Source organism: Archocentrus centrarchus, chromosome 16 (assembly GCF_007364275.1).
Source record: "Archocentrus centrarchus isolate MPI-CPG fArcCen1 chromosome 16, fArcCen1, whole genome shotgun sequence".
In the NCBI taxonomy this organism is placed as follows: domain Eukaryota; kingdom Metazoa; phylum Chordata; class Actinopteri; order Cichliformes; family Cichlidae; genus Archocentrus; species Archocentrus centrarchus.
In genome coordinates, this window is record NC_044361.1 from 22,649,510 (window position 1) to 22,675,535 (window position 26,026).

At 40.8% G+C, this 26,026-nt stretch overlaps 1 protein-coding gene across 1 annotated transcript; it reads right to left on the reverse strand.

Moving 5' to 3' along the window:
- Positions 1-4,121: 4,121 nt before the first annotated feature.
- Positions 4,122-8,420, reverse strand: LOC115794125 (serum amyloid P-component-like). Its single transcript, XM_030749432.1, has 4 exons — positions 8,366-8,420; positions 6,291-6,393; positions 5,909-6,206; positions 4,122-4,340 (listed from the first exon to the last, which is right to left on the reverse strand). The coding sequence occupies exons 1-4, from the start codon at positions 8,418-8,420 to the stop codon at positions 4,122-4,124; spliced, it is 675 nt and encodes a 224-aa protein (XP_030605292.1).
- Between the last annotated feature and the right edge of the window lie 17,606 nt (positions 8,421-26,026).

A 26,026-nucleotide genomic window follows, 5' to 3' on the forward strand; every position in this document is an offset into this window, starting at 1 on the left:
CAGCTGGTATTTTTCTCAGCTTTCTTTCCTTTCTTCAAATAGACTGAACTTTATTAATACAGTAGGTCTTTTCCAGTCTTAGTGAACCAAAGTATGCACACATTCATACAACACTTTTAATACTACGGTACAGAGCCTTTCCTTTCACACACATTGGTCAGATGCTGCCAGCACCACCCTTTTCATGTGAACATGCAGGGGAAATCCTAGGTTAACTTAGCAAATTGGTAACCAGCTTCATGTGACTGCTTATCTTTATTGCTGCTGTTAGGGCAAGTGGAATGGAAAGGTACCCTCGAACTGAACCTGCTTCCATAGTACAGGGCCCTGGTTACTGTTTGTATGTTTCTAACAGATAACAGCATAACAATTGCTGCTTTGTCTTGCTCTGTGGTGTGCTGCCTGGCAGACGGCACACAGGACACCTGCTGCAGTGCTGCTTCCATATCCACTATCTGCAGGAATCTATTTATAGAGATTAGTGGAAATGCTAATGCTAAGGATGCAAGGGGTGCACTGGTGCTTACACCCTCACTCAACATGAAATAACAAGGCTAAACTGAATTAAGCATGCAAGTTCTCAGTCACTTATTTTCCCCCCTGGTGCTTAGCTTCAAATTTTATTTCTAGCTTAATAAATAAATAACACCACCAGTCCTGCTCTATTTACATCCCGGGAAATCTTTTTTAAAAGAAACTAATTTCACAAACACCTGTACAATTTTCAACCTTCATGTTGATATTGAGATCTTGGTCAGCATGTATGGGCTGGAGGCCAAATAACAGTCTTTAGTGGAAGAGCTCACAGCCCAAAGGCAGCACCAGGTAAGGAGGATTACACTATGTAAAACAATGCTCATCTTTCATAAGTGAGTGTTATTTTCTTACTGTTTTTAATTGTAAAACAATAGAAAATGTCCATTATTCCTGTCAAACTTTGCTTTTGTGGATTTTAGAATTTTTTTTTGCCCTAAAATAGCTAACATTTTCCAGAGTGTTTGGTTGAAAATTGTGCAATATTTGAGAAGATTATTGACACCTTAGCAAATTTTTCTACATAAGTTGTTACATCAATTTATTGTTATTTTTTCTTTTAATTGAACATTTTTATAGGCAATTTTTGAAGAGACAACAGCTTTTAAAAAAAAAGGCTAAAACCTAACTGTAAACCAATAATAACTGACAAATGATAAATTTGTAAAATCATTGTCTGAGCCACAAAAGTTTTGGGAACATAAATATATACAGAACTAGAAAAATATAGTTTAAAATATAGTTTATACAAGACAAAAGTGGAAATTTGTTACCTAGTGTTATTATTTTCTGCAGCATTCACAGGATTATGCAACATGTATTGGCCAGACTGTCAACATGGAGCGCTACTGTGACAACGTTCTGAAGCATCTGACGGACAACTCATCACAAATAAGCTGAATTGTGATATGAGCCATCCTGTCTTTTTCAGCTGACTCACACTAGATTGCCATGCTTTGAAAAGGCAGAAAATGATTGGTTAATTTCTTTTCTGTAGAACATACAGAGAACCTCATATGTACAGTACCAAAATTAATCAAATGATTGGGTGCAGAGAAGAGAAGAAAGGAGACAGGATTTACAAGAGAATACATGCAGCACCTTTATTTTTTTGCTCAAAGCACTACATTTAGCCAGAGAGATCATGTTATCATCTAGCATCCAACAATATTACCTACGCACACAATTTACAATCCCTTTATACCATCTTGGATTGAATTATTCTTGCATTATTGATTTCAGCACATTTCCTGGGTGCACTATTGTGTGTGTGTTAATGAGATATAAAAGAATAACTGTAAAACGTGGCAAAGAGAGCAAGCTTACGCTCATCATTTCCCCACATGTTTCAGTTTCACACATCTAGACATTCTTATCCCTTAGATGCATAATTGACTGGACTCTACAGTCTTCCACAAATGGGTCAAAAATGACCCGTTTTAGAATTAATGTGTTTTTATGCCATCATCATCTGTATTATATTTTGGTCCACACAAGAATGAGTTCATGTTTGAAATATTTTTATTTTTCACTTTAAAATGTTGAAAAGAAACAAATGCACAAGAGCAAATGTCAACATCCATTTTATGTATGCTTGGACCCTAAATGGATGTTGACTGGATGGTACTACCTTGGCCTCCAGTAACACTCTGAGGAATCTTGGAGTTTGCTTTTTTTTAATTCGTGCAATATTTCTAACATTAGAAACATCTCGTCTCACAGTGATGCTGAAAAGCTAATTCATGCATTTATTACTTCCAGGCTGGTTTATTGTAATTCATCATTATCAGGTTGTCCTAAAAGCTCCCTGAAAAGCCTTCAGCTGATCCAAAATGCTGCAGCTAGAGTACTGACAGGGACTAGGAAGAGAGAGCAGATTTCTCCCATATTGGCTCCCTGTTAAATCCTGAATTGAATTTTAAATCCTTCTTCTTACATACAAGGCCTTGAATAATCAGGTCCAACCTCATCTCAAAGACCTCATTGTACAGTATCACCCCAGTAGGGCTCTTCGCTCTCAGATGGCTGGTTTACTTGTGGTTCTTAGGGTGCTTAAAAATAGATTGGGAGGCAGAGCCTGCCGCTCCCAGTTGGAATTTGGGAGACAGACCCTCTCTTCACTTTTAAGATTAGGCTTAAAAAATTCCTTTTTGAAGCTTTTTAACCATTTAAAGCTTATGGTTATGGTTGGATCAGGTGACCCTGAACCCTTCCTTAGTTATGCTGCAATTGGCCAAAGCTGCTGGGGTGTTCCCATGATGCACTTTTTTTCTTTTCATTCATGTCTTTTCACTCTGTTTATATACCACTTTACATTTAATCATTAGTTATCATCAATCTCTGGTTGTCTTTTTTTTCCGTCTCCCTCCCCTCAGCCCCAACTGGTCATAGCAGATGGCTGCCCCTCCCTGAGCCTGGTTCTACTGGAGGGAGTTTTTCCTTCCCACTGTTGCCAAGTGCTTGCTCATAGGGGGCCTTTTCATTGTTGGGTTATCTCTGTATTATTGCAGGATCTTTACCTTGCAATATAAAGCATCTTGAGGTGACTGTTATTGTGAATTGGTGCTATTTAAATAAAAATTACATTTATTTTAATTGAATAGTTCAGATTCTGACTCTAACTGCCTCTTCATCCAGCATCTGTAGGACCATGTCAACTGCATACCTGCAGCAATGACACCTTGGATGAAGAAACATCAAAGAAGGAAAATATTTGAAAGACAAGCAAATTATTGGCCAATATGTACCTATATAAAGAATCCCACACATGCATGTGCACAACTCACAGACACACACAGATCTGCAATAGATACAGTAATGAACTGATAACAATTTTTCACTACAAAGATATTCCAAGAAAATGACCTCATTGTATCATTTTTGATCCACTTTTGGATCTAAGGGTTAAAATCTGTCAGCCATTAAGACTTGATTCTGTGCTCTAGTTTGAAACAGTGGGTATAGAGAATATATTTAATTTACCTGTGAAATGTACACTGGTATGATGAATAGTAACAAGTGAACTTTGTGATGAGCCTTGGTGCACTACGGTGGTTATAACATCATCCAGTTCTCCTGCTTTTTTTCAGATTGCATAGTAAAGGTGACAAATTTTATACATATTATTACAAAAGACATACATGTGAAATTAATGTATATTTAATATAATAAAAAAATATCCAAATAATATTATTACACAAAATGGGACTTTATTGGAATAAAAAAAGATTTATGAAAAATATTCAATCTTGCCTCCAGCACATAAGCAAGAAAAAAATGGCAACACCAGGATGGAACAGAAACAAAAGATAACAGTCAAAGAAAGGTCTAAAGAATTTACTTCCACAAGCTAAGAACAAATTATTATCATAGATAGATAGATAGATAGACAGGATAGCCAGGAAAATCAAAACTCTTAAAACTTGAGTGTTGTTTTTTCTATTTTAGATATATAAATTTACTTACTACTACTTACTACAACACATTGATAGTAAAGAGTTGACTCAGCCGTATGCATTGAGCGTAAAATACTATTACAGAAATAGATTTTTAAATCTTGTAAGAAATCAAAATCTTGTTTCAAATGTTTATTGACAGGACTCTTGTTTGTTTTCTAACAGCACTCTTCCTGCAATCTGAAACTCAAATGCATTCCAGTTCAGCACATTGCCAGGTGTGAAGCTGAACTTATTTGAATAGGTCTCGATCTCACAGGAGGAAAGGGTGTAGTCCCACATATGGACATCAGACATCATGCCAACAAAAGACTGTTTGATATCAAATCCTCCACCATAGGAATCCTGTTCCTGAGAAATGGCAGAGAGTTGAGTTAGCAACTGTATTGTTCTTTTTTTCCTGATATACATTATAAACATACAAGAAAATAAAGAGAGTGGAGCACATCTGGAAGTTTGTTAAAAATTTAACTCAGACTTTTGGAAACACTGTAAAATGTTGCCACCATAGGTTACCTAACTTAGGTAGTTTAGCAAAGAACAGTATATTTAAGGTCATCTTCTTGGCCACCTCTGGACCATTTTTAGCAAAGCTGCTGTTTTTAGATCTTGTAGATCTAAAAACAACTTTGAGTATTTTATTTGCCTTTCAATGTTCAGATGCATAATCAAGCTAGCCCCAGAGCCTATTCTAGATATATTTGAAGACAATACAGAAATCTCTAGAGTGTCTAGGATCATGGTGAATGGCAACTGGTAAAAATACCGTATATGTAAATTTAGCCACTGGGCAATCTGCATAAATGACTTTCATATGGAACGCACTGCCAATTGAAATAAAAAATGTAATATTTCAGAGTAAAATTTAAAGTTCTCTAAAAGCAAACGAAGCTGTTGCATTTTAATGAAATGTTTTTCTATTTATAATTACACTTATTTTTCAGAATGACTTTTATTTATTTACTTTTTACAGCCTGTCTTGTCTGGCAGGTTTTGCAATCAGAATTATGATCTGAATGCACTGTTATGCAAAACATATTTGCTCTTCCAAGATGAGCTCTGTAGATTCTCTATAGACTTTGTCCTTTTATTTTATTTATTAATTGTGTTATTTTTCATGTAAATGTATATTTTGACAGGCGGGGGGGAAAAGCAAGAAAGGAAAGAAAAGGGGAGAAAATAGGAAGGAAAAAGAGGACAGAGCACAAGTATAAATCCACATGGTTCACCAACTGCTGCACCTGTAAAAAAAAAAAAAGAAAGAAAGAAAAAAAGAAAGACACACAAAAACAGACAGTACCTGGAAAAAAATATAAATGAGAAAAAAAAAATGGCTCCACAAACCAACAATCTTGTTGTGTTGTAGACTGCATTTATATTTTGTATATGTAAAAGCCCAACTTCAGACAGGGCTGAAAAATTTGCATACACTTTACGCTGCACAACACAGCAGCTTAATGCTCTATACTGGAGCTATGGGAAATGCAGTATTCCTGTAAAAAACAATAAGCAAGTCAGGAAGTACATAAAAATAAATAAAGTATTTAAAGTAAACAAAATTTTACTTTATTTTTCACTTTGTGTTTGGTTACACATGAAAAATCTGCTCAGATGACTCAAAAACATATTTGGTCCAAGCATAAAACAGACTTCAAATTAAAACTCATTTGTGCTTACTGTCACATTTAAGGGCAATTCGTGTCCATAAATATGAACAAAAGTGACCACATTTTTGTTCATGTTTTTCCATGAAACCGTGTTGGTATGTTAGACTAAAGGAAAAATTTAGACACAGAAAGCTATTTCTGCATGTTTGTGTGACGATAAACCAACAACTTTTGATTTCCTGTCTTTGAAAATCAGTGCAGTTCATGCAATGAAGAACCACTTGTCTAAGTATGGTGATTTAAAAAGGTTACCTGTCCTAAGACAATGATGATGGGTCCACTGATGTTGGATCCAGAGCTGACGAATTTCCTGCTCGAAGGCATTCCATCTACCCACAGCTGCACGAGTCCAGAAGTAGCGTCCCATGTGGAACAAATAGAATGCCACGTGTTCAGCTTGTAGGCCAGCCCTTCAAGATCAACCCATTTGTCCCTGACATACAGGTTAACTGCACCATTTACAGCTTTCTTGTATATCAGGAAGTCATTTATAACAGACGGTGTAGCCAAAGAGAACAATGAATGCTCTCTTTTTAGGTCAGTAAAGGACCTGAAAGCAGTGCAAAATTGATTTAACAATCAGACATGCAGTAGAATGTTAAAGGGTTAATTCATTTAGTTTGTTCAAAAGTACCTGAAACACACGGTTACAGCACTCAGATCTTGCCTTGATGTAGTCACCCTCACATGAGCTGTGTTAGTTTCTTGTGGGAAGGTGAACATTTTATTTGACAGATCTTTAAAAAAAATAGAGAAACATGTGAATAATGCAACTGGAAAGAGTAATGGTAAGCAATTTATTGTAATAAAAAAATAACTAAAATCAAGAAACCGAAACACTAGCTTCATCATTTCTGTTAAAGCTGAATTCACTGTAAATTTTGACATCCACAGAACAACACCACTTCACAATCACGTTAAATGTATAATGTACAGTTTTATTGGTATCCACATTTCTATTTTTAATGCAACTATTTCAGAGCTTTCTCCTTTGTACCATCTGCTCATATCTGCTATCTACCTGTAGTGTTAAATATAAATGGTTTTTTGCTTCCTATAAAAATTAGTTGAGCTGGAAACTTCCCATAGAAAGTTAATTGGAGCTGGAAATTCCACTCGGCTCACTGAATTTTGATGTTTATCATTGTTTGATTATCTATGACATGTTTGGACTTAACCCCTGCCTCTGGACCTCTGACTTGTTTACTTGACCTCACTGGCAGCTTGTTGCTGAATACCAAGGGCGTCACTTTGGGTCCAACATTGGGGGGGTTAAGCTCTCTGCCCATTTATTTATTTATTAAACCATTTACTTTTCTAAAAGGAGTCAGGAGATTTTGGGTTAACCATATTAGAAATACATAGTAATGCTTTTACTATGTATTTATTTAACTCTTTGTATTTACTATGCACCTTCAACAATTAAGAAAAGGCTTACATTTTTCACATTTCTTCCAACATTAACAAATATCTTTCATGAACCTGTTTTGTTTTACTAACAATTTTGCAGACCCTCATTCCACTTAAAAAAAAAACATTTTAATTTGGCGTGTCAAATACAATAAATATAATATTTTGCAGCAGTCTGTTCTCCACTGAGCATGTGAGAGTTTAATGCAATCTTTACTATTAAACACGTTCTGTAGAGAAAAAGGTTTGAACTTGATGTGTTTAAAATATAACGAGTCTCATCTTGGACCTTCTGTGACTCTCATCTTCAGTCCTGTTATCAGTACTAATATTAGTTAATAACTAAATACATAAAATGTTCTGTGTGTATTCTGTGTGTAAACTATACATTTGTTTAATGAGTTTAGTTTATTACATATTACAGGTATTGTACTGTGCCGTATGTGTGCAAATAACCACTTTTATCTTCTTTTTTTTTTTTTTTTTTTTGACTCATTGTCAGATTAGGAGGAGCAGGTCTAACGGAGCTAGCTAAAATATCTGAACCGGTATTTATAGTGTCTGATACACAGTGGCATAGTTATTAAATCATCAGTTAACAACGCATATACATTTACCTCATTTTGATTTTTCTGCTTTTTACAAGGGGGTGTTGTCGACCAACAATGAAAAACTGTTGATTGTCCGCTTTTTGTCCTCTTTTCATTTTTTTGAACTACCCCCCCTCCCCAGCAGCTGCTTCAGGCAAAGGTGAACGCTGCTGCTTGGTAGAGAAAGCGGGTTGGGTGATACCAAGTTTTTGTGAGGAGAGGGGGGGTTACATTACCAAATGATTAAACATGCTAGTATTTTACCCCAAATTGATAATGAGTAAAGAAAATTAACATGTTATTCATGTAAGATGTCTTTTGTAAATTGAAATGATGTGACTTTATTGGGGGGGAAGGTGTCATAACCCCCCCCCCCCCCCCCGCAAATTACGCGCATGCTGAATACTAAGCAGCAACAATCAAGTAATTATTTTAATAAATATTTAAGATGATATATTTTTGATTAAAACAAAGCAACAAAATATAAAATAGCTATATTTTACAGGGAAAAGAGTATTTTTTCTAGTATTTCTTTCTTTTTGAACAAGGATAAAGGAGTTGGTACCTATCTAAAACAGTAAGCATTAACAAACATCAAATGTTAGCAGATGTGAGTACGCTGTAGGCTAAACACTCTAAAGGATGTCTTTGTACTGTGATTCATTTGAGTTGTATATGTTAAATAATTCATAATTAAAAAAAAAAAAACCTTGTGGAATGGCACCACACGATGTCAGCATCACCAGTAGAAGCAACAGCAGCATCTAATAAAAAGACATACAAACCAAACAACTGTTTAAACTTTTACCTGTATTTCACTGATGAAACTGGCATCAGATTTATTTGTATAAACAATACCAATAAAGTGCTCTTGTGCATGCATTAATTTTAATTTACTTTGCAAGGTATTTTATGTCTTACCTTGGATGCAGTGTCAGGACGTTGTGCATAACAGTGCAGAATAATGCTTTTCATACTGTGTCTGCTGGTGTAAATTATTAATTTTTTTTAATGCAGTCAATTTCTCTGTAAATTTCTAGTTTCGTGATTCCTACAGGTGTGTTTACAGCTTACGGGATTAGATCCCAGTGATATCATATTCAACCATTCATGTTTACTCGTGTTTATTCAATGTTGAATCACCCTCTAACGTACATGTCTTTAGACTGTAGACAGAAGTCGGAGAGAACTCGCACCAGTACAGGCTGACCATCCATATATTGTTACATTGTTATTGCCAATCTTGTCAGTTATAAGTGGCACAAAAGTGTGTGTTTCGTTTTTTGCAAATGAAACAGAAGATGACTTGAGTACAACTGAGCTATGAAGTTTATCAATATACATCAGCTAACAATATGTCAGATTACAGACACAAAGAAGAAATGCCGTGACATGGCATTTTTCTGATTTAGATTCTAAACAAAAATCCAACACATTAGTTGTATGTGCAGCAGAGGATGACATCGGACAAGAACCTGCATAAAAAGCCTTAGGCATCTGTCACAGTGAGAGAATCTCTCCTGTAAACACAGAGGAATAGCAGAAAACTAGCAATTAAAATAGCATTATTTAAAAAGCCTGACAGTAAAATCACAACCCTTGAAGATGATGATGATGATGATGAACAAAATGTTAGCTATACTAATCATAATGATGATTAAAAATGCTTTAATTTGAGCCTTGTGATATCAGTACATCTACTTTGTATTGTCAGTGGCAAACTGTAGACTATAAACTGCTCACTTACGTTTGTAAATAAAAACATTTATAAGCATGGGGACATTAAATATTGTCAGCACTTGTACTGTATGTGCCGTTGAAAAATATTTTTTTAATGAGTAGCTCTCTCATGAGGCACATTATCAAGTTGCCCAGCCTGGATAAGAAAATTTGTTAAAACATATACAGTAATCCCTCGCTACTTCGCGGTTTGCTTTTCGCGGACTCGCTGTTTCAGGTTTTCAATCAATATTAATGTAAAATATTTATTGCGGTATTTTTGCTGTTTCGCGGGTTTTTGGGGTACTCGTTCTTCACATGCGTAGTATGTGTTGTACAGTAATGTATATATTTGGTGTATAAATGTGTGGGGAGGGTTTATAAAAACTTAAAATAGTGTATAACTACTAAAATAATGTACAAGTATTAAAATAAATATAGCGTCCCTACTTTGTGGATTTTCACTTATCGCGGGTGGTCCTGGAAGTGAAGTGAGGAATTACTGTAATATTGCATTTAATGTGTCAGAAGTTTATACTGGACTCTGAATCTGAAAAAGGCAAACTGAAGAGATATATGTATATAATAGATATATGTATTTATTCACATTACTAAAATAATGTGAATAAATACATATAGTGTTGGCAGTGATGACTTGGGTGAAGGTACACTATGGGCATGGAAAGTATAGCTTCATATACCAAAAAACAAACCAAAAAAGAGGAAGCTTCAAAGCATGTTTCCATTCCTGGTCTTCTGAAAAACCAATAGCAGGAACTGCATTTTTTAAAAAATATATATTTAAATTTATTTGTTTTTTGCTTCCAGCTGTTGGTAGGATTATATCCTCTGAATTTATTAAATACCTGCAGCTCCATACAGAAGGATCAAAGAGCTTCTTCAAACTAAGTGTTGTTCGCAGTCAACTAATTACTTTTAATTATAAATCCTCCCGACATTGTGATAGAATCAATCCAGGTAAGCTTCTAAATGACATTATATACAATTTTGCAAGCAGGCTTGTCTGTACTTGTCTTACAGCATGTGTCATGAGTAATTCTGAATTTGAAACACTACCATTAAATTTTATCTGCATACTGAAAAATGACACTGACGGGGTATGCATTGTGGCAAAAATCAATTTTTATTTTGCAAAACACTGATAGTATAGATGCTACATAGATAGATACAAATGCTTTACTTTGGACAAAGAGTCAAAGTCAAAGTTAACTTTATTGTCAATTAAACAATGTAATAATACATTACACAGAAGACTGAAATTCCGTTTCTCCAAACCCCAAAATGTGCAGTATTAAGAACAAAAATGACACACAACTAAGGGTAAAAACCGAAGCATAGACTAAATATAAAATACTACAAAACATAAAATGTAAATAAATAAATAATATCAACAAATCACACAACATAAGACAGGCAGTGGGGATACAGTTTCTAGTCTAACACAGTGTACCAGAATGTAGTCAGGTTGAGGTGTGTTACTCGAGTGCAGTGGTAATAGTACAGGTGTACAACAATACAAGTGCAATATGGCAAAGTGCAGAGTGCAGAATAGCAGAATGGAGATAGATGAGTTTTAATAACGTATGTGCATAAATAGATAATTTTGCAGACGTTGTGTCTGACATTTACACAGTTTACTGGTCATTTTATGCATATTTTCATGAGTGAGTTGAGCAACCTGGTGGCCTGTGGGAAAAAGCTATTTCTGAGTCTGGTAGTCCTGCAGCGCATACTGCTGTAGCGCTTGCCAGATGGTAGGAGGGTGAACAGTTTGTGTGAAGGGTGTGTGTGGTCTTTGATGATGTTGATGACTTTTTTCTGGCAGCGGGATGAGTATAGGTCCTGGAGGGAAGGTTGGGCTGATCTGGTGATCTTCTCTGCTGTTCTCACCACCCTCTGTAGGGCCTTCTGGTCAGCAGCAGAGCAGCTGCCATACCAGACTGAGAGACTGTTGGTGAGGATGCTCTCAATGGCACCCCTGAAGAAGGTGGTGAGTGCTGAAGGAGGGAAATTGGCTCTCCTCATCCTGCGTAAGAAGTGGAGGCGTTGCTGTGCTTTCTTAACAAGGGAGATGGTGTTGGTTGTCCATGTAAGGTCATCAGTTAGTTGCACCCCCAGGAACTTGGTGCTTTTCACTGATTCCACAGTACTGCCATTGATAGTGAGGGGTATGTGTGTGGCTTGTGATTTTTCCTGAAGACAACAATTATTTCCTTTGTTTTGTTGACATTGAGATGTAGATTGTTAATACCACACCAGTTGATGAGTTGGTGGACCTCCTCTTTGTAGGCTGAGTCGTCATCGTTGCTGATGAGACCCACTACTGTTGTGTAATCTGCAAACTTGATGATGTGATTTGAGTTGTGTCTGGCACAGCAGTCATGAGTCATCAGTGTGAACAGGAGAGGACTCAGCACACATCCCTGAGGGACCCCAGTGTTCATGATGGTGGTCTGTGAGGAGTTTTTGCCAACTCTTACTGTCTGTGGTCTGTTGGTGAGAAAGTCTAGTAGCCAGTTGCAAAGCGGGGTGCTGATGCCTATAGCACTGAGTTTGTTTATCAGGTGTTGTGGAATGACAGTGTTGAAGGCGGAGCTGAAGTCAGTGAATAGCATTCGCACACAGCTGTTTCTGTTCTCCAGGTGAGTCAGGCTGAGGTGGAGTGCTGTTGCTATGGCATCATCAGTGGAGCGCTTGGGACAGTATGCAAATTGGAGAGGGTCAAATGCGGTGGATAGGCTGGATGTAATATGAGCCTTGACCAGCCTTTCAAAGCACTTCATCATGATGGAAGTGAGTGCTATGGGCCGGTAGTCATTCAGTGATGTGGCTGGAGATTTCTTGGGTAGCGGTATGACGGTGGTGGCTTTGAAGCATTCTGGTATGATGGCTTGGCTCAGAGAGGTGTTGAAGATGTCTGTGAGAACATCAGTAAGTGAGTCAGCACAGTCTCTAAGTACACGCCCAGGTATGTTATCAGGACCAGCAGCCTTCCTGGGGTTCACCTTTTGAAGGGTCCTCCTCAAGTCAGCAGGGTCCAGTTGGAGTGTTACATTGTCCAAACAGTGAATGGCTTTTGTTGGAGTGGTAGTGTTGTTTTCTTCAAAACAGCTGAAGAAGGTGTTAAGTGTGTTTAGGAAGTCTGTGCTGTCCTCGCACAGTGGTGGTGTAGGCCTGTAATCTGTTACTGACTGAATGCCTTGGCCATAGGCGTCTGGGGTCTTTTGTGTCAGTGAAGTGTGATTGGATTTTCTGACCATAGGCACGCTTGGCTGCTCTCACGCCCCGGTTCAAGCTGGCCCTAGCAGTTCTGAGAACTTCTTTGTCCCCGGACTTGAAAGCAGTATTCCGTACTCTCAGCACCTCACATACCTCCCTGGTGAACCAAGGTTTTACGTTTGCCCTTGTGGTGAAGTGTTTTATGATGGTCGCATCTTCCATGCATTTGGATACAGATGCAGCCACCGAAAATTTCCGGCCGATCCGTGACGCGACCTTGGCCGGTCCTTGGCCGATTCGTGGCCGAACCTTGGCCTAAACGTGATCCCCCGCTAATGACGTAGGAATTCCGGCCACTGGTGGGAACGCCCCTAAGCAGCATTTGGGGAAAATGGTGGTAATGTCTTGTTTATCCACCAGGAGGAGCAGTAATAGTGGAAGCGCATTCATTTACAGTCCGCTGTATACTGTACCAAGGATCCTCACATCATTGAACTGTAATTGTAAGCGGAACTGTCCATTAAAAACAATAGAAAGATGAGATTAAAGCGGTCATTATAGTGGAGCGGTGAGTATTGTCTGGAGGGACGGGCTGTGCTTGAAGTTCAGCCCGGGACCTCGGACAGGCTGTGAGCGCTGCACCGCCAGCGACACTGGGTAAAAAAATAAATATAATAATTCTGATCACCAGCTGGTTTGGCCTGGGAATGACCTGGGAAGCCTAATCCTCTCATCAGTGTCACATTGTTCTTCCAAGTCTTCACAATGTTAAGCTTTTTGTTTGTTTATATTTTCGCTTTTATTTTATAATCAAAACTGCGACCAAAATGACTCTCCTTCTCAAACTAATAATACTGGCAGTCGTCATTGTATGCTGAGCTAGGGTTAGGGTTAGTAATTCAGACTAAATGTCCTGACTTCCTGACGAACAGGAAGCAGCACGTGAGCAGGAAGCAGCACGTGAGGCTGGGGAAGAATGTCTCGGACTCCCGGACCATCAGCACTGGCACTCCTCAGGGCTGTGTCCTCTCTCCTCTGCTCTTCTCCCTGTATACCAACTGCTGCACCTCTGACCACCAGTCTGTCAAGCTTATTAAGTTTGCAGACGACATGACTCTCATCGGACTCATCTCAGACGGGGACGAGTCGGCCTACAGGATGGAGGTCAAACGTCTGGCGTCCTGGTGCAGCCACAATAACCTGGTACTGAACGCCCAGAAGACAGTGGAGATTATAGTGGACTTTAGGAAGCACACAGCCCCTCTACCCTCCATCATCCTGACTGACACCCCCATCACCACAGTGGACTCTTCTCGCTTCCTGGGAACTACCATCACCCAGGACCTCAAGTGGGAGCCCACCATCACCTCTGTCATCAAAAAGGCCCAGCAGAGGATGTACTTCCTGCGGCAGTTGAAGAAATTCAACTTGCCAGCAAGGACCATGGTGCAGTTCTATACTGCCATCATTGAGTCCATCCTCACCTCCTCCATCACTGTGTGGTACGCTGGAGCCACCACTAGGGACAAACAGAGACTACAGCGCGTTGTGCACTCTGCTGAGAAGGTGATTGGCTGTAACCTCCCATCTCTCCAGGACCTGTACACCTCCAGGACACTGGGGCGTGCAGGTCGGATCACAGCCGACCACTCTCACCCTGGGCACAGACTTTTTGACCCTCTCCCCTCAGGCAGGAGGCTACGGTCCATACGGACCAGAACCTCCCGCCATAAGAACAGTTTCTTCCCCTCTGCTGTTGGACTCATGAACAATTACCCTAAGACTGCTACCACCACCCTCCACAAACGCTGATGACCCTATGTCTATGCACCTGTCTGACTGCACTGATGTACATATTAGTGGAATATAGTCTACATTCTTTTATCTTTTAATTAGTCTCTGCACTGTATATTTTGTAATTTTGTAATATTGTGCTATAGTTATAGCTCTAATATCTCTGTATATTTGCAATTTGTATACTTGTATATTGTCTTATAGTTTTTATACTTATTTGTTTTTTTCTGTAAGCACGAAGTACCGCAGCAATTTCCTAATGCTGTGAACCTGTCAGAAACCTTCTGATTCTGATTCTGATTCTGATTCTGATCCATATTACTTTTGCTGAATCTAACAAAGCATTCTTAGACTCTCCTCCACCTGCTTCATCAAACCTCAGCAGTAAACATATATGAAGGCAGCAGCTGACACAGTAACAGTGAGCGCAGCGCACTGTGCAGTCTAAACTCTGCTCTGATTAATTATATGAATGTACAGCGAGTCAATCAGGATTGTGAAACGTCAGCTGCAGAGCCCCAGTCTCCATCATCAGATCAATGCCCGGTTCATTTTCCATTTTATAAACAATACTTTAGAGGTTTTCGTGAAGTCACACTGTGACAGTGACGTGCATTAGTGTGTGTGTGTCATCAGTGGCTATAAAAGGCCTTTTCTTAAAGGATAAAGTGGTGTTTGAGCCACAGTTACGGCGGAGCGGCGGCTCCTTGAAATGGGACGCAGCCTTCCTGCGGCAGACAGCTAGCAGCAGGAACCGGACGCGCCAGGTTAGCCTAAGAAGCTACTGAGGCGTCCGTGACAACCACCATAGAAACAGCCTTTTAAGACCGTTTTAAAAACATCCTCAGAGTTCAAACGAACAAAAATATATGATTTGAAACAGTTACAGCTGCAGAGCTGTGGCGGCTTCTTTAAATGTTGTTTACACAGATGATCATGAATGATACGATGTAGCTAGCAGTGAATGACGTGACGTCATTGTGTGCGCATTTCACAGCTGTCTGTCTCAGTCTGTTGTTGATATTACTCCAATTAACGTGTTTACTTTCTCTGGACCATCTCAGGTCCACCGTTACAATTTCAGCCTACAAAATGATTTAAATATGAACACACACTCTAACATCAGTGCGCTTTATGAAGTCCAATCCTTAAAATAAATATTATGTTTGTAAACATTCATGTCTCTGAAATAAGTACAGATGTTCATGTTTGTCATTACCATTTTATTTGTTTAGAGAATTGTGAACTTCACATTGTGTATCTAATCAGAGTCTCAGCAACCTTCAGTCAGAGACTGAGACTGGATCACAGCTTTAACCTCTGCAGAGTCACAGACAGACACAAACCTTCCAAATCACACACAAGCAGCCCAGTCTCATCATTTTTGGATGCCTCTACTGTACACTACACTGTGATCAATATATTAAAAATTATAAATGAAAAGACAACATTCACATAAAGCTGTTTGAAAGTAAAATTTATAGGTACTTTCCAATAATATTTTTAAGGATCTCTGTCAGAGACCAGACAGAGCCATGACTCTCAAGAACCAGAGACTGAAATATGGAAAAAAAAAATCCCTATGAGAAATAAATGTGTAACAGTAAATATTTTGTCCACTGGAAAATAATCGTTTTGAAACAAAAGCTTGGGATATCATCAAACCAGAAAAATAGAACTCATTTTTTTCTTTAATAACACACCTTAGCATGTAGTAATGTGACACATTTCCAAACAACAATACATAGATTTTGTTCAATGTTTTGATTGTGGCAGTGAAAACACATGTTGCTGTGTGAGTGTGACTGGCAGCCTGTGCACTGAGACCATGAAGCCCACTTCTCTGAAGCAGCTTCTTCTTCTTCTTGGCATCAAAACAGAGCTGGGAGAAATCTACCAAAAAGAGAAAGAACATCTGAGGTGAATCCAGTCAGGACAAATGATTAAATTATATATAGTAGTTCAATACAGCCTCTCGGGTAGCTTTGTGTTGATTTCAGCTCACTGCTCCTGTCTGTGGACCTGTGGTTTTTATGTTTGTAACCACTTAACTTCCATTCATCTATTTAACTCAGGGAGGAGAAATGTCAGGTTGGTGCAGCTGGTGAGTTTAGGAGGGAAGTGCGTTTGGTTCTCTGTTGTCATTATCTGAAAGATTTGGTTCACCCTGTGGCTGGGCTGTATCTGGGGTTATGTTGGACCTGTCACACTTAGCAAGTTTCCCAGGTTGGTGTTTATGGTTTAGAACTTCTAGCTCTGGAGCAGCATCTGTGGCTGTGTAGGGTCCCGTTGGTTTTTGCTGTTTCTCCAGATCTGCGTTGGAAATTAGGTTATTGATCTCAGTGCATTCCTAAACAGGCTGAACAAGGTTATATATCGTCACCCTCCTAAAAAAATGGTCAAAGACATTTTTAAAATTTTATTTTTGTCTAAATTAAATTTTCAACATTCGGTTCAGTTTTTTGTGTTTTCTGAAAAGCCTGAAAAAATAAAGTAGACCATAATTTTGGGAGGGTGACGACATGTTTCATGGCTAAATAACATAACTGCTGCAGTCTGATGGTGACAGCAAGATCTGAAGCAGTGGGTGACGAGGAAGAGGAGGAATACAACAATTTGAAGAGATCCCTCAGTCTACAGTCAGCACAAAGGCTACATTAGTGGCTGTTTGAGTTTCCTTCCATCTGCTGTGAACCTGAAGCACGGAGAACACAAAACATCTCTTCCAAATTTGAGATCACAATTACAAATATGTTCTTATTAAAGGTGAAATATGTGTTGTGACCTGGCTTTTTATACACCTGGCAACCCTGGGTCATCAGTGGTAGCCCATCCCCACCCCCACACCCATCCCACACACATTCCGATCTACTGGCCCCGTGTACATAACAAAAGGTGGCCTAATGAGATGTAAACTGCCATTTGGAGGCGCTTGGTAGAAAAAGGAGTAGTGTGAAAATGCTGGTAGTTCTAGTGGTCCAAGTTGTTCACCCACTCTACTCTAAGTCTCAGAGTGGGCTTGGTTTGTGGCCTGAACTTGAGTTCAAGCTTCTTCAAACTCCACTGGTGTTGCTCTGCAGTAGCTGGTCCTCCATCTTCTTTCTGTAGGTGTTTTTTCCATCCCTGATTTTCCTTCTGTGATCCTTCTGCACAGCTCTCAGCTCCTCCTTATTTTCTGATCTAAAGGCTCTCTTCTTCTCCTTCAGGAGAGCCTTTGTTTCAGAGCCACAGTTATGTATAACAAGTAATACTCAAGTGAATGTTAAACATGTATTAAAAGAAAAATGATTCAGCTCAGCTCACAAGAAACTGCTGGATACTATTCTGGAAATGCCTAATGAATACAAGGCCACTGTGAGCAATGACAAACCTTTAAACATGATAATCAAAAAGTACACATTAAGTATCATTGCTCACCTTTATTTATGAGAGTGTCACTTCTCAAAATGATTGCATGCTGTCAGCTCTCATGGGTGAAGTTTGGCTTTGAGGGTTGGAGAAGAAGCTTTCCAGCACCTTTGGATTTCCAATTCAGTTCTGAAAGAGTAAAGACACAAACTACAATGATGTATGAAGCGGAAATGTTTGATTGTTGCTGCAGCACTAAACAGGTTTACAAACTGGTAGCTGATATAGCCTGAAGTATTAAAGATGAACCTCCTCTTCCACAAAAAAAAAAAAGATTTAGTGGTTCTTATTGCTGTTCTCAAATCTGCTCCCTCCACTGATAAACAACAACAATGTAAAACATATTAATGAATCAGTAACAAAATTATGGTGTTGAAAGTAAGTAGCCTGATGCTTCTAGATTAGTGATTCCAAAGCAGGCTGAGTCAAAACCTGAGATGGAGACTGGGTTTGTTTAAAGCTGAGGACAGTGAATCAGTCCCTGCTCACTGACAGGATTCCCAGAGTCTGGAAGCTAATACACTGTAAGTAATACACTGTAATACACTGTAAGTTTCAGCTCATTCTCAGGTGCTGGCAGGTTTCATGGATCCTCAGGTTTGTCACAGAGGATTAAAGGCAGCCAGACTTTCAGTTTTATGTGTATAGCGCCAAATCACAACAGTCACCTCAAGGCTCTTTCCACAGAAGAGCTGAAGGCTCTGCATCCCATTCTACTCTTAAGTATCATAGGAACCACAAGTAAGCCAGCAGTCTGAAGTATAAACAGACTGCTCTTTGTTTAAATAGTGAATATAAGAAACTTGCTAATATAAGGTTTGTTTACAGTGAATATAAACAAATCACGGGAACCTCCCCAGCAGTCTAGGCCTATAGCAGCATAACTAAGAGAGGCTTCAGGGTCACCTGATCCAGCAACTGTGTTCAGACCAGTATCATTTTATTTTACATTGTGATAACCCTGGGTCAGTTCAGTGCAGATTAGATGAAGCACTGTACTCGCAGATATTGAATATGGATGCACTGAAGCTCATCGGGATATTTATTTGGAATCTGTGGCTGAAAATAATCATTTTACTTAACTAGTAAGTCCAGAAGCTCATATTTCTGTCATAACATTGTTTAAATAGTGAACGCTTTCCTACAATATCCGCTAACATTTGCACAGAAAATTTAAGCTAGCCTCTCAAAGACGGCAAAACCCGCAATAATCTCTACAAATGCATCTCAGAGTTGGGATATCAGCGCTCTCTTACACCACATTAATCTAATTTCAAGTGCTTATTGAACTCACTGCCTTAATAATATCACTATATAAACGCTGTCCATTGAAATCCTCTTACCTGAACACTGCAGCATCCGCCGGAAGTCAGCGAGCATGGCTTCTGTAGTCCTTCTTCTGTAGTCCTTCTCTGTCAGTGATCCTCCGTTAGAACGATAACTACCTTCTCGACTGACTACGAGGTGCAGACGGCCCTTGCTGGCCCATATCTACAGGCCTGAAAACCGCTAATAAAGTCAGAAATTACCTGATAACATCCGAAGCGGGTGAACTAATGCAATTTACCTGGACAGCAACGGGAATACGCGTGACCATGGTTACGGCCGATGGGGTGATGGGTACTGTAGTTCATTTATTTATTCATCGTTGGTTCATGGATTTAACACAGAGGAAAAACGGCTTCAGACCACGGAACTCACAGAAAAAATTGGACACCGAATATAGCACTAACCATAAACACGTAAATATAAATTTAGACCTAAAAAGCCCCACAAATGTCATCGTTACAACCATAAGCAGCACCCCACATTAAATGAAACAAGGAGAAATTCATGTCAAAAGGAAAAGTGGCGGTTAAGGATCGCAATTAAAGGCATAATTCAGCTTCTGAGCTTCCAGTTCAAAAGAAAAGGGGGAAAAAAGGGGGACAGGGGCAAAAAAAAAAAAAAAAAACTATACTGCAGCTTAGAAGCCGTGCTCAGAGGCACGAACTTTATCCCACTGCCTTTCAGGCAGAATAGAAGTCGTGCCGAGTAACACGAAAAAAAGAAGGAATTCTTGTTCATGAGCACGAATCAATAGATTAAATTTCGTGACTACTGCACGAACTGCCGTGAGACCGGGTTGGCTCAGCGCAGCACCGCTTCTTTTTTAACCTACTGTATTTATTTACTTATTTAGTTAAAAAATGAAGTGAAACAAAGGAATCTTTTGGTGATTCGCAATGGAAATGTGTGAAAGGTCATACTGACAAAAATTTTAGGCATCTATTTTAGGTTTTCAAAACTTGATACTTCACCAAAACTTTTTTGAATCACAGAACTCAACGTTTTTGTTAAGAAGGCGCCACCTTTTGGTGACAGTCTACAATTGAGGAAAAGGGGTGTGTTCATGCTGGAAAGTAGATACGCCCAGGAGAAGGAGGGGGACTTCCAGCCCAACGACAGCCGGACGTCGGCCAGCTGGGAGCTGGACTTCAGCTGGCCGACGTCTGGCTGGATGCGGCAACATTAGGTGGCTGCATCTGTATGTATCCCGTCACAGACTCAGTGTATTATGTTATGTTGACGTGCTGGTTGGAAGTGGCAGCCTCTCTGAAAACAGCCCAGTCTGTACAGTCAAAACAGTCTTGGAGTGCTGAGGTAGCCCCCTCTGGCCAAATTCTGATCTGCTTCACAGATGGTTTGCTTCTTGTTAGCAGTGGTCTGTAAGCTGGAATTAGCATCACAGAAAGATGGTCTGAGTTTCGCAGGTGGGGGTGGGGAACAGCTCTGTATGCCTGTTTAATGTTTGTGTAGACCTGGTCAAGAATGCTTTCTCCCCTAGTTGCAAAATCCACATATTTGTGATAGTGTGGGAGTACTGTCTTCAAATTGGCCTGATCGAAGTCGCCCGCAATTATATAGGCACAGTCCGGGTTAGAGTCCTGCATTGACCTCCCAAACTGATATAATGTAGACAGTGCATCTTTTGTGTACACGGCTGTAATATTGACGGCTGAAAATTCTCTTGGCAAGTATACTGGATGGCATTTGACTGATAGAAATTCAATGTCCTCAGAACAGTGACTCAAGATAACTTTGCTGTTAGTACACCAGTTGTTATTGATGAAAATGCACACACCACCACCCCGAGATTTACTGCTGAGAGCGTGGCTCCTTTCTGCCCGGAACATTGTTAGCACGTCCACCTGGATGGCGTTGTCTGGAACGGCGTGATTAAGCCGAGTATTCCTTCAACTTCATGGTCTGTTGGAGTACACAGTGAAGGGCGGATTTGAGTTTAGGTCTCAATAAAGACACATGGTCTGTACGAGACAAAGCAAAGGCTGATTGTAGGTCGGAAACAATGGGTAAGTCCTCCTTGAAATGTGAGGCCGCCGTATTAGAGGGCGATGTAAAATTTATGGAATGGCATAAACAAGGGTCAACTCAATATATAAATAAATGGAAGAAAAAATATGGGTTTAAGGGAAAGTTGGTAGTGACAGAATGTGAAAACTTAGCAACACAGCTGCAACAAAAAGCAGCATTTTGCAAGAAGGCGCAGTTGGAACTGCAGTGTGCGGAAGGCAAAAGCCACAGCGGCAAAACCACCCACACACGTGCATGCAGCTGTAATAAAGGCAGATGAGGAAACTCACATTGTTTGTAGACCCCAGCAAGTCCGTAGGAAGCCTGATCCTGCGGCACCCGGAGCTGCGCCATGTTTTGGGGGGGGGGGGGGGTCTAACGGGTCAAAACAAGCCGCGCCATGTTGAGAGGGGGGAGGGGCTAGTGGGACAAAACAACACGTGACCCAAGCAAGGGAAGGCTTAACAGCTGTTTCTCCCGCAGCTTTTTCTCCCATTGCGAGCCGCACCAGAAATGGAGAACTTAAAACACTGGCGCACATAGATGTGCATGCCACACCTAAGCCAGCAGGTTATCCCATTTTATCAGAGTACGGGCATGAAAGGGATTGTTTCAATTGTGGAGGGCCCACCTGCACTGGAACAAGTGGCACAAACCTTCCCCGTGCTCCAAGTCGCGAACCCAAACACAGGGACAGCAAGTGCCCCTCAACCTCCCACTATTTTGGTTTACTGACCTTGGACTGAAACAGAAATGCAAGAGGCCGTTAAAGGCTTAACCCCACACAAAATTGACATAGAACAATGGGCGACAGGAATCTTGTCTCTCTCATTTGATAAATTTCCATAACAATTTTGGTGATTGTTGGTAGGATCCAGTAAGTTCTTCCACAAAGAAGTGACGAGTCACTGGCCAGCTGAAGAAAAAAAATGCTTCAGCCCTCCTGCATTTGCAAATTACGGAGGAACTCGAATTTTCACCCTTTGCTGGACAGCTGCCTGGATTCAAGGACCCTGCCTTAGAGGCACGGCCATAACACATATCGAGTGAGAAAGGTTCCAAATAATTTAAAATGGGAAAAAGTTTGATTTAAAAGGTAAATCAAAAAATTGCATCTGTCACTGTCAGAGCTGAATAGACATTGGGAGTCTGCTTAAAAGGGTAACACCCATCGGCGAATGGGTGGCACGCAGACTGGGTCGGGTGTAAAAGAGGTTAAAGAAAAATTGTGTTGTTTAACCTAAGGTGATTAGGCCTCCTTGAACGTGTCCTTTTTCCTCTGTTTTCTTACATGTCGAAGAACCTGTGAGAGACGTCTCACTAGGAAAAAATGGAGATGGGAACGCAGGAGTAGAAAATTAATAGTTAAAGAACTCTGCGTAGAGCGCGATCTTAGCGGAGTTTTGAGCGGCAGAACAGCTGATTCCCTAATTAATGGAGTGGCGGTTTTGGGGCCACCTCCATTTGTTGTTACTTGTGATACCTCATCTCTCTATGCCCTTTTTGCAGGCAAATTTATAAGTGCTGAAAATCTCTGACCCAGATCTGGACTCCTGCCCTCCGATCAGACATCGTCCGGACCAGAATGATCGTCGGTAAACACGAGATCCACCACCTCCACCTCCTCATTGAGTCGCTGCTGCACCACAACCTGCAGACAAGCAGAACAGCTCCACCTCAGAAGAGCCCTCAACACTGCTCCCGAGGGAGAGGACGAGGATGTGGAAGAAGACGGGGATGATTTTTTTTTTTTTCAGGTGCATCGAGATGACAGATGTTACAACTGCAGCCTGACAGGTCACCGGTGAACTGAATGTCCACAACTGGTGAATGGAACGCGTACTAACCAGACTGTGTCACACTGATCGGAGAGGGGGACTTCGGACAAGTCAGATGAGGGCAAGTTGCTTGATCAGCAGAGAAGGGAAGTGAGATGACACCCACACTCACACACCACTCACTCATTACTGGCATCTAGCACACACACAGCACTAGCACAAACACCTGAACCACAAACGAAGAAGCAAATGATGGCCTTTTTAGGCCTGTGTAATTATTGCAGAGCATGGATCCCTTTGCGTGCAAGCAGTATGTGCAGCAGAACTCGCTATAGAGGCCTCCAGAGAACTGGTGCTTTTCCACTCACTTACACTTGAGGTGCTGCTCTTACAGAGTAAAATGACATTCTTATCTCCAGCCAGACACCGGAGCTGCATAGCTCTCCTGTTATCGCAACCACACATAACTATAGAGCGCTGTACCACTCTAAACCCAGCCACTCTGCTACCAACGCCACATGGCGGCAACCCTCATGACTGCAAAGTGCTGGCGGAACAAAACAGCAAGCCCAGCTTAGACTTGCAAGATGAACCACTGGCGAAAGGCCACGTTGTGTTTGTGGACGGCTCAAGCGGGAAAAATGATAAAGCAAAACAGAAACGGGCTACGCTATAGTCACCAATACCACCATAATCAAAGCTGAGAAACTGCCCTCACACCTCTCTGCTCAAGCAGCTGAGTTAATCGCATTAACCGAAGCATGCAAGCATCATGCAGGTAAAGAAGTCACGATTTACACTGACAGCCAGTATGCCGTTTCTGCCGTACGTTCGTTTGCAGCACAGTGGGCGAGAAGGGGAATGCTGACCTCTACAGGGAATCCAGTAAAACATGCTGAACTGTTTAAAAAAAAACCTATTAATGGCCATAAAACTACCATCAGCCCTGGCCATTTGTAAATGCGCGCCACATAAAACAGGCACAGACTTGATAGTATTGGGAAACAGCTACGCTGACAAAGCAGCAAAGCTGCTCAACAATTACACAACAATTGTGGAACCCTTGTGACCCGAAGTGCTGCATGATATGCAGCAGCAAGCAAAATTGAAATGGAACAACTTCCTAGGTCACTATTCAAAACAGCAGCCATATTGATACATGGTTTAACACATGTATCAACAGGGGGGGATAGTGAGTAAGACCTATAAGTATTGCTTAGTCGCAAAACCTAGGGGTACAGCTAAAAAAATCACTGTTCTTATCATCCGCAAGAGCGCAGGACTCGTTGAAAGAATGAATGGTACAGTAAAAAACAGACTAAGGAAATGTATGGCAGAAACGGGAAGGCCCTGGGTAGAATGCATAGACTTAGTAAAAACATACATGCATGTGACCCCCAACAACACAGGGATAACCCCCTATGAGGCATTGTTTGGCCGACCTTTTAGACTCCCGGTGTACACAGAAGAACAACAAGCAGAGGAAGAGACTGACTTGAGTGATTGGATGAGAAAGTTGTTCCAAAGCAAAAATGTTGTTGATACAAATAAACTGCCGGAAGGCTCTTCTGCTTCTCCACAGGAACACCCGGTGGCGGTGGGAGACTGGGTCCTGGTCAGAGTGATTAAGAAGAAGTGCTGGAACCAACCTCGGTGGGACGGACCCTACAAAGTACTACTGACCACGCCAACTGCAGTCAAAATAGCAGAGAGATCCACGTGGATCCACCTCAGCCATTGCAAAAGGATTGAGCCAACCAGTGCTGAGTAGGGGACGGAAGTCGGGGTACAAAGGTTGGGGTGAGCCCTAGGCCACCTTCGTCTCAAACCCGTGAAGAAAACAACTGAATCCCCCACTAAATAGGGATGGCTCATTCACATGCAATGACCACGTGGAACTGGATCTGCACCCTGGGCGCACTGATGACCATCGCGACTGCAACACAAGAGTTGAACGCCTTGCGTGCAATGGTGATGCAGAACAGAGTGGTTTTGGACTTGCTGGCCGCCCCGCAAGGAGGAGTATACACATGCTGCAGCAGTATGTGGAACGGCAGACACCTGGAGGGAGTCAGGACTGGCTCTCTTGGCTGACTACTGGAGCTTGGTGGCAAGCTCTGCTGAAAGTCTTAGGGCCATCAGGGGTCATTCTGCTACTGTTTTGTTTATTTTTCAGTTGTATTGTTTCATGTTTAAGGAAAATGATGACGAATGTTTTCCTTGCAGCTTTCTATCAGTGTACCCTTGTGCAGGGTGGGCAGGAGGGTGAAACAGAAGACCAAATATGAAACCCCCATTGAAAATGGGAGACCTAGTGATGGGGGTGGATGTAAACTGGTTTTCAAACTAATGTTTAAAATTTGCAAATGTATGTAGGTGCTTCCCCGAGTGAGACTGACTAGCAGTGGCTGCCATGAGCGGCGGGGCCGTTGAGGAGTTTTCCTGTCTTGAAAGAATAGAGAGTGACTTTGGGTCAAAAGAAGGATAGACAGCCGCACGACAGTTTTTTCGCCTCAACCTCATTCAGGATTGTATATGCTATGTTCATAATAAACAGGGAGGAAATGTTAGAATAGATAAATGTTTAACTGTTTTTCTATGTATCATAATGTGTTCATCATAAACATGCACATGACCATCAGATTGTAAGCACAAAACATACTCATACACACCCGGACCCTCCAGGTGAGGAAAGCAGGTAACGCCTGTTTTCTGACGTCACACTCACATACACACACCCCCACACACCCACGTGATGCTAAAATAAAAGAGCCGGCAGGAAGAAGGAAGTCAGACTCTCTTTCAGACACGCAAACGGGTGTGAGCTGACTGAGACTCTCCCTGCAGGTAAAAAGATCAACTACGGGTTTCTGTGTCTTTCTTTATTCAACGGTGGGCCGAACCTAACAATAAGCATCAGGGTTTTTACTTTACTTTGTGAACATGTTTCAACATGGCAACTCTTCATTTAGACTACTACTAACCAAAATAAAGGCTGCTTGGCACCACCACCTAAGTTATAATCCATGTGCCAGTAGGACAAACTCAAATCTAGTACATATCTACCTACTCAATAG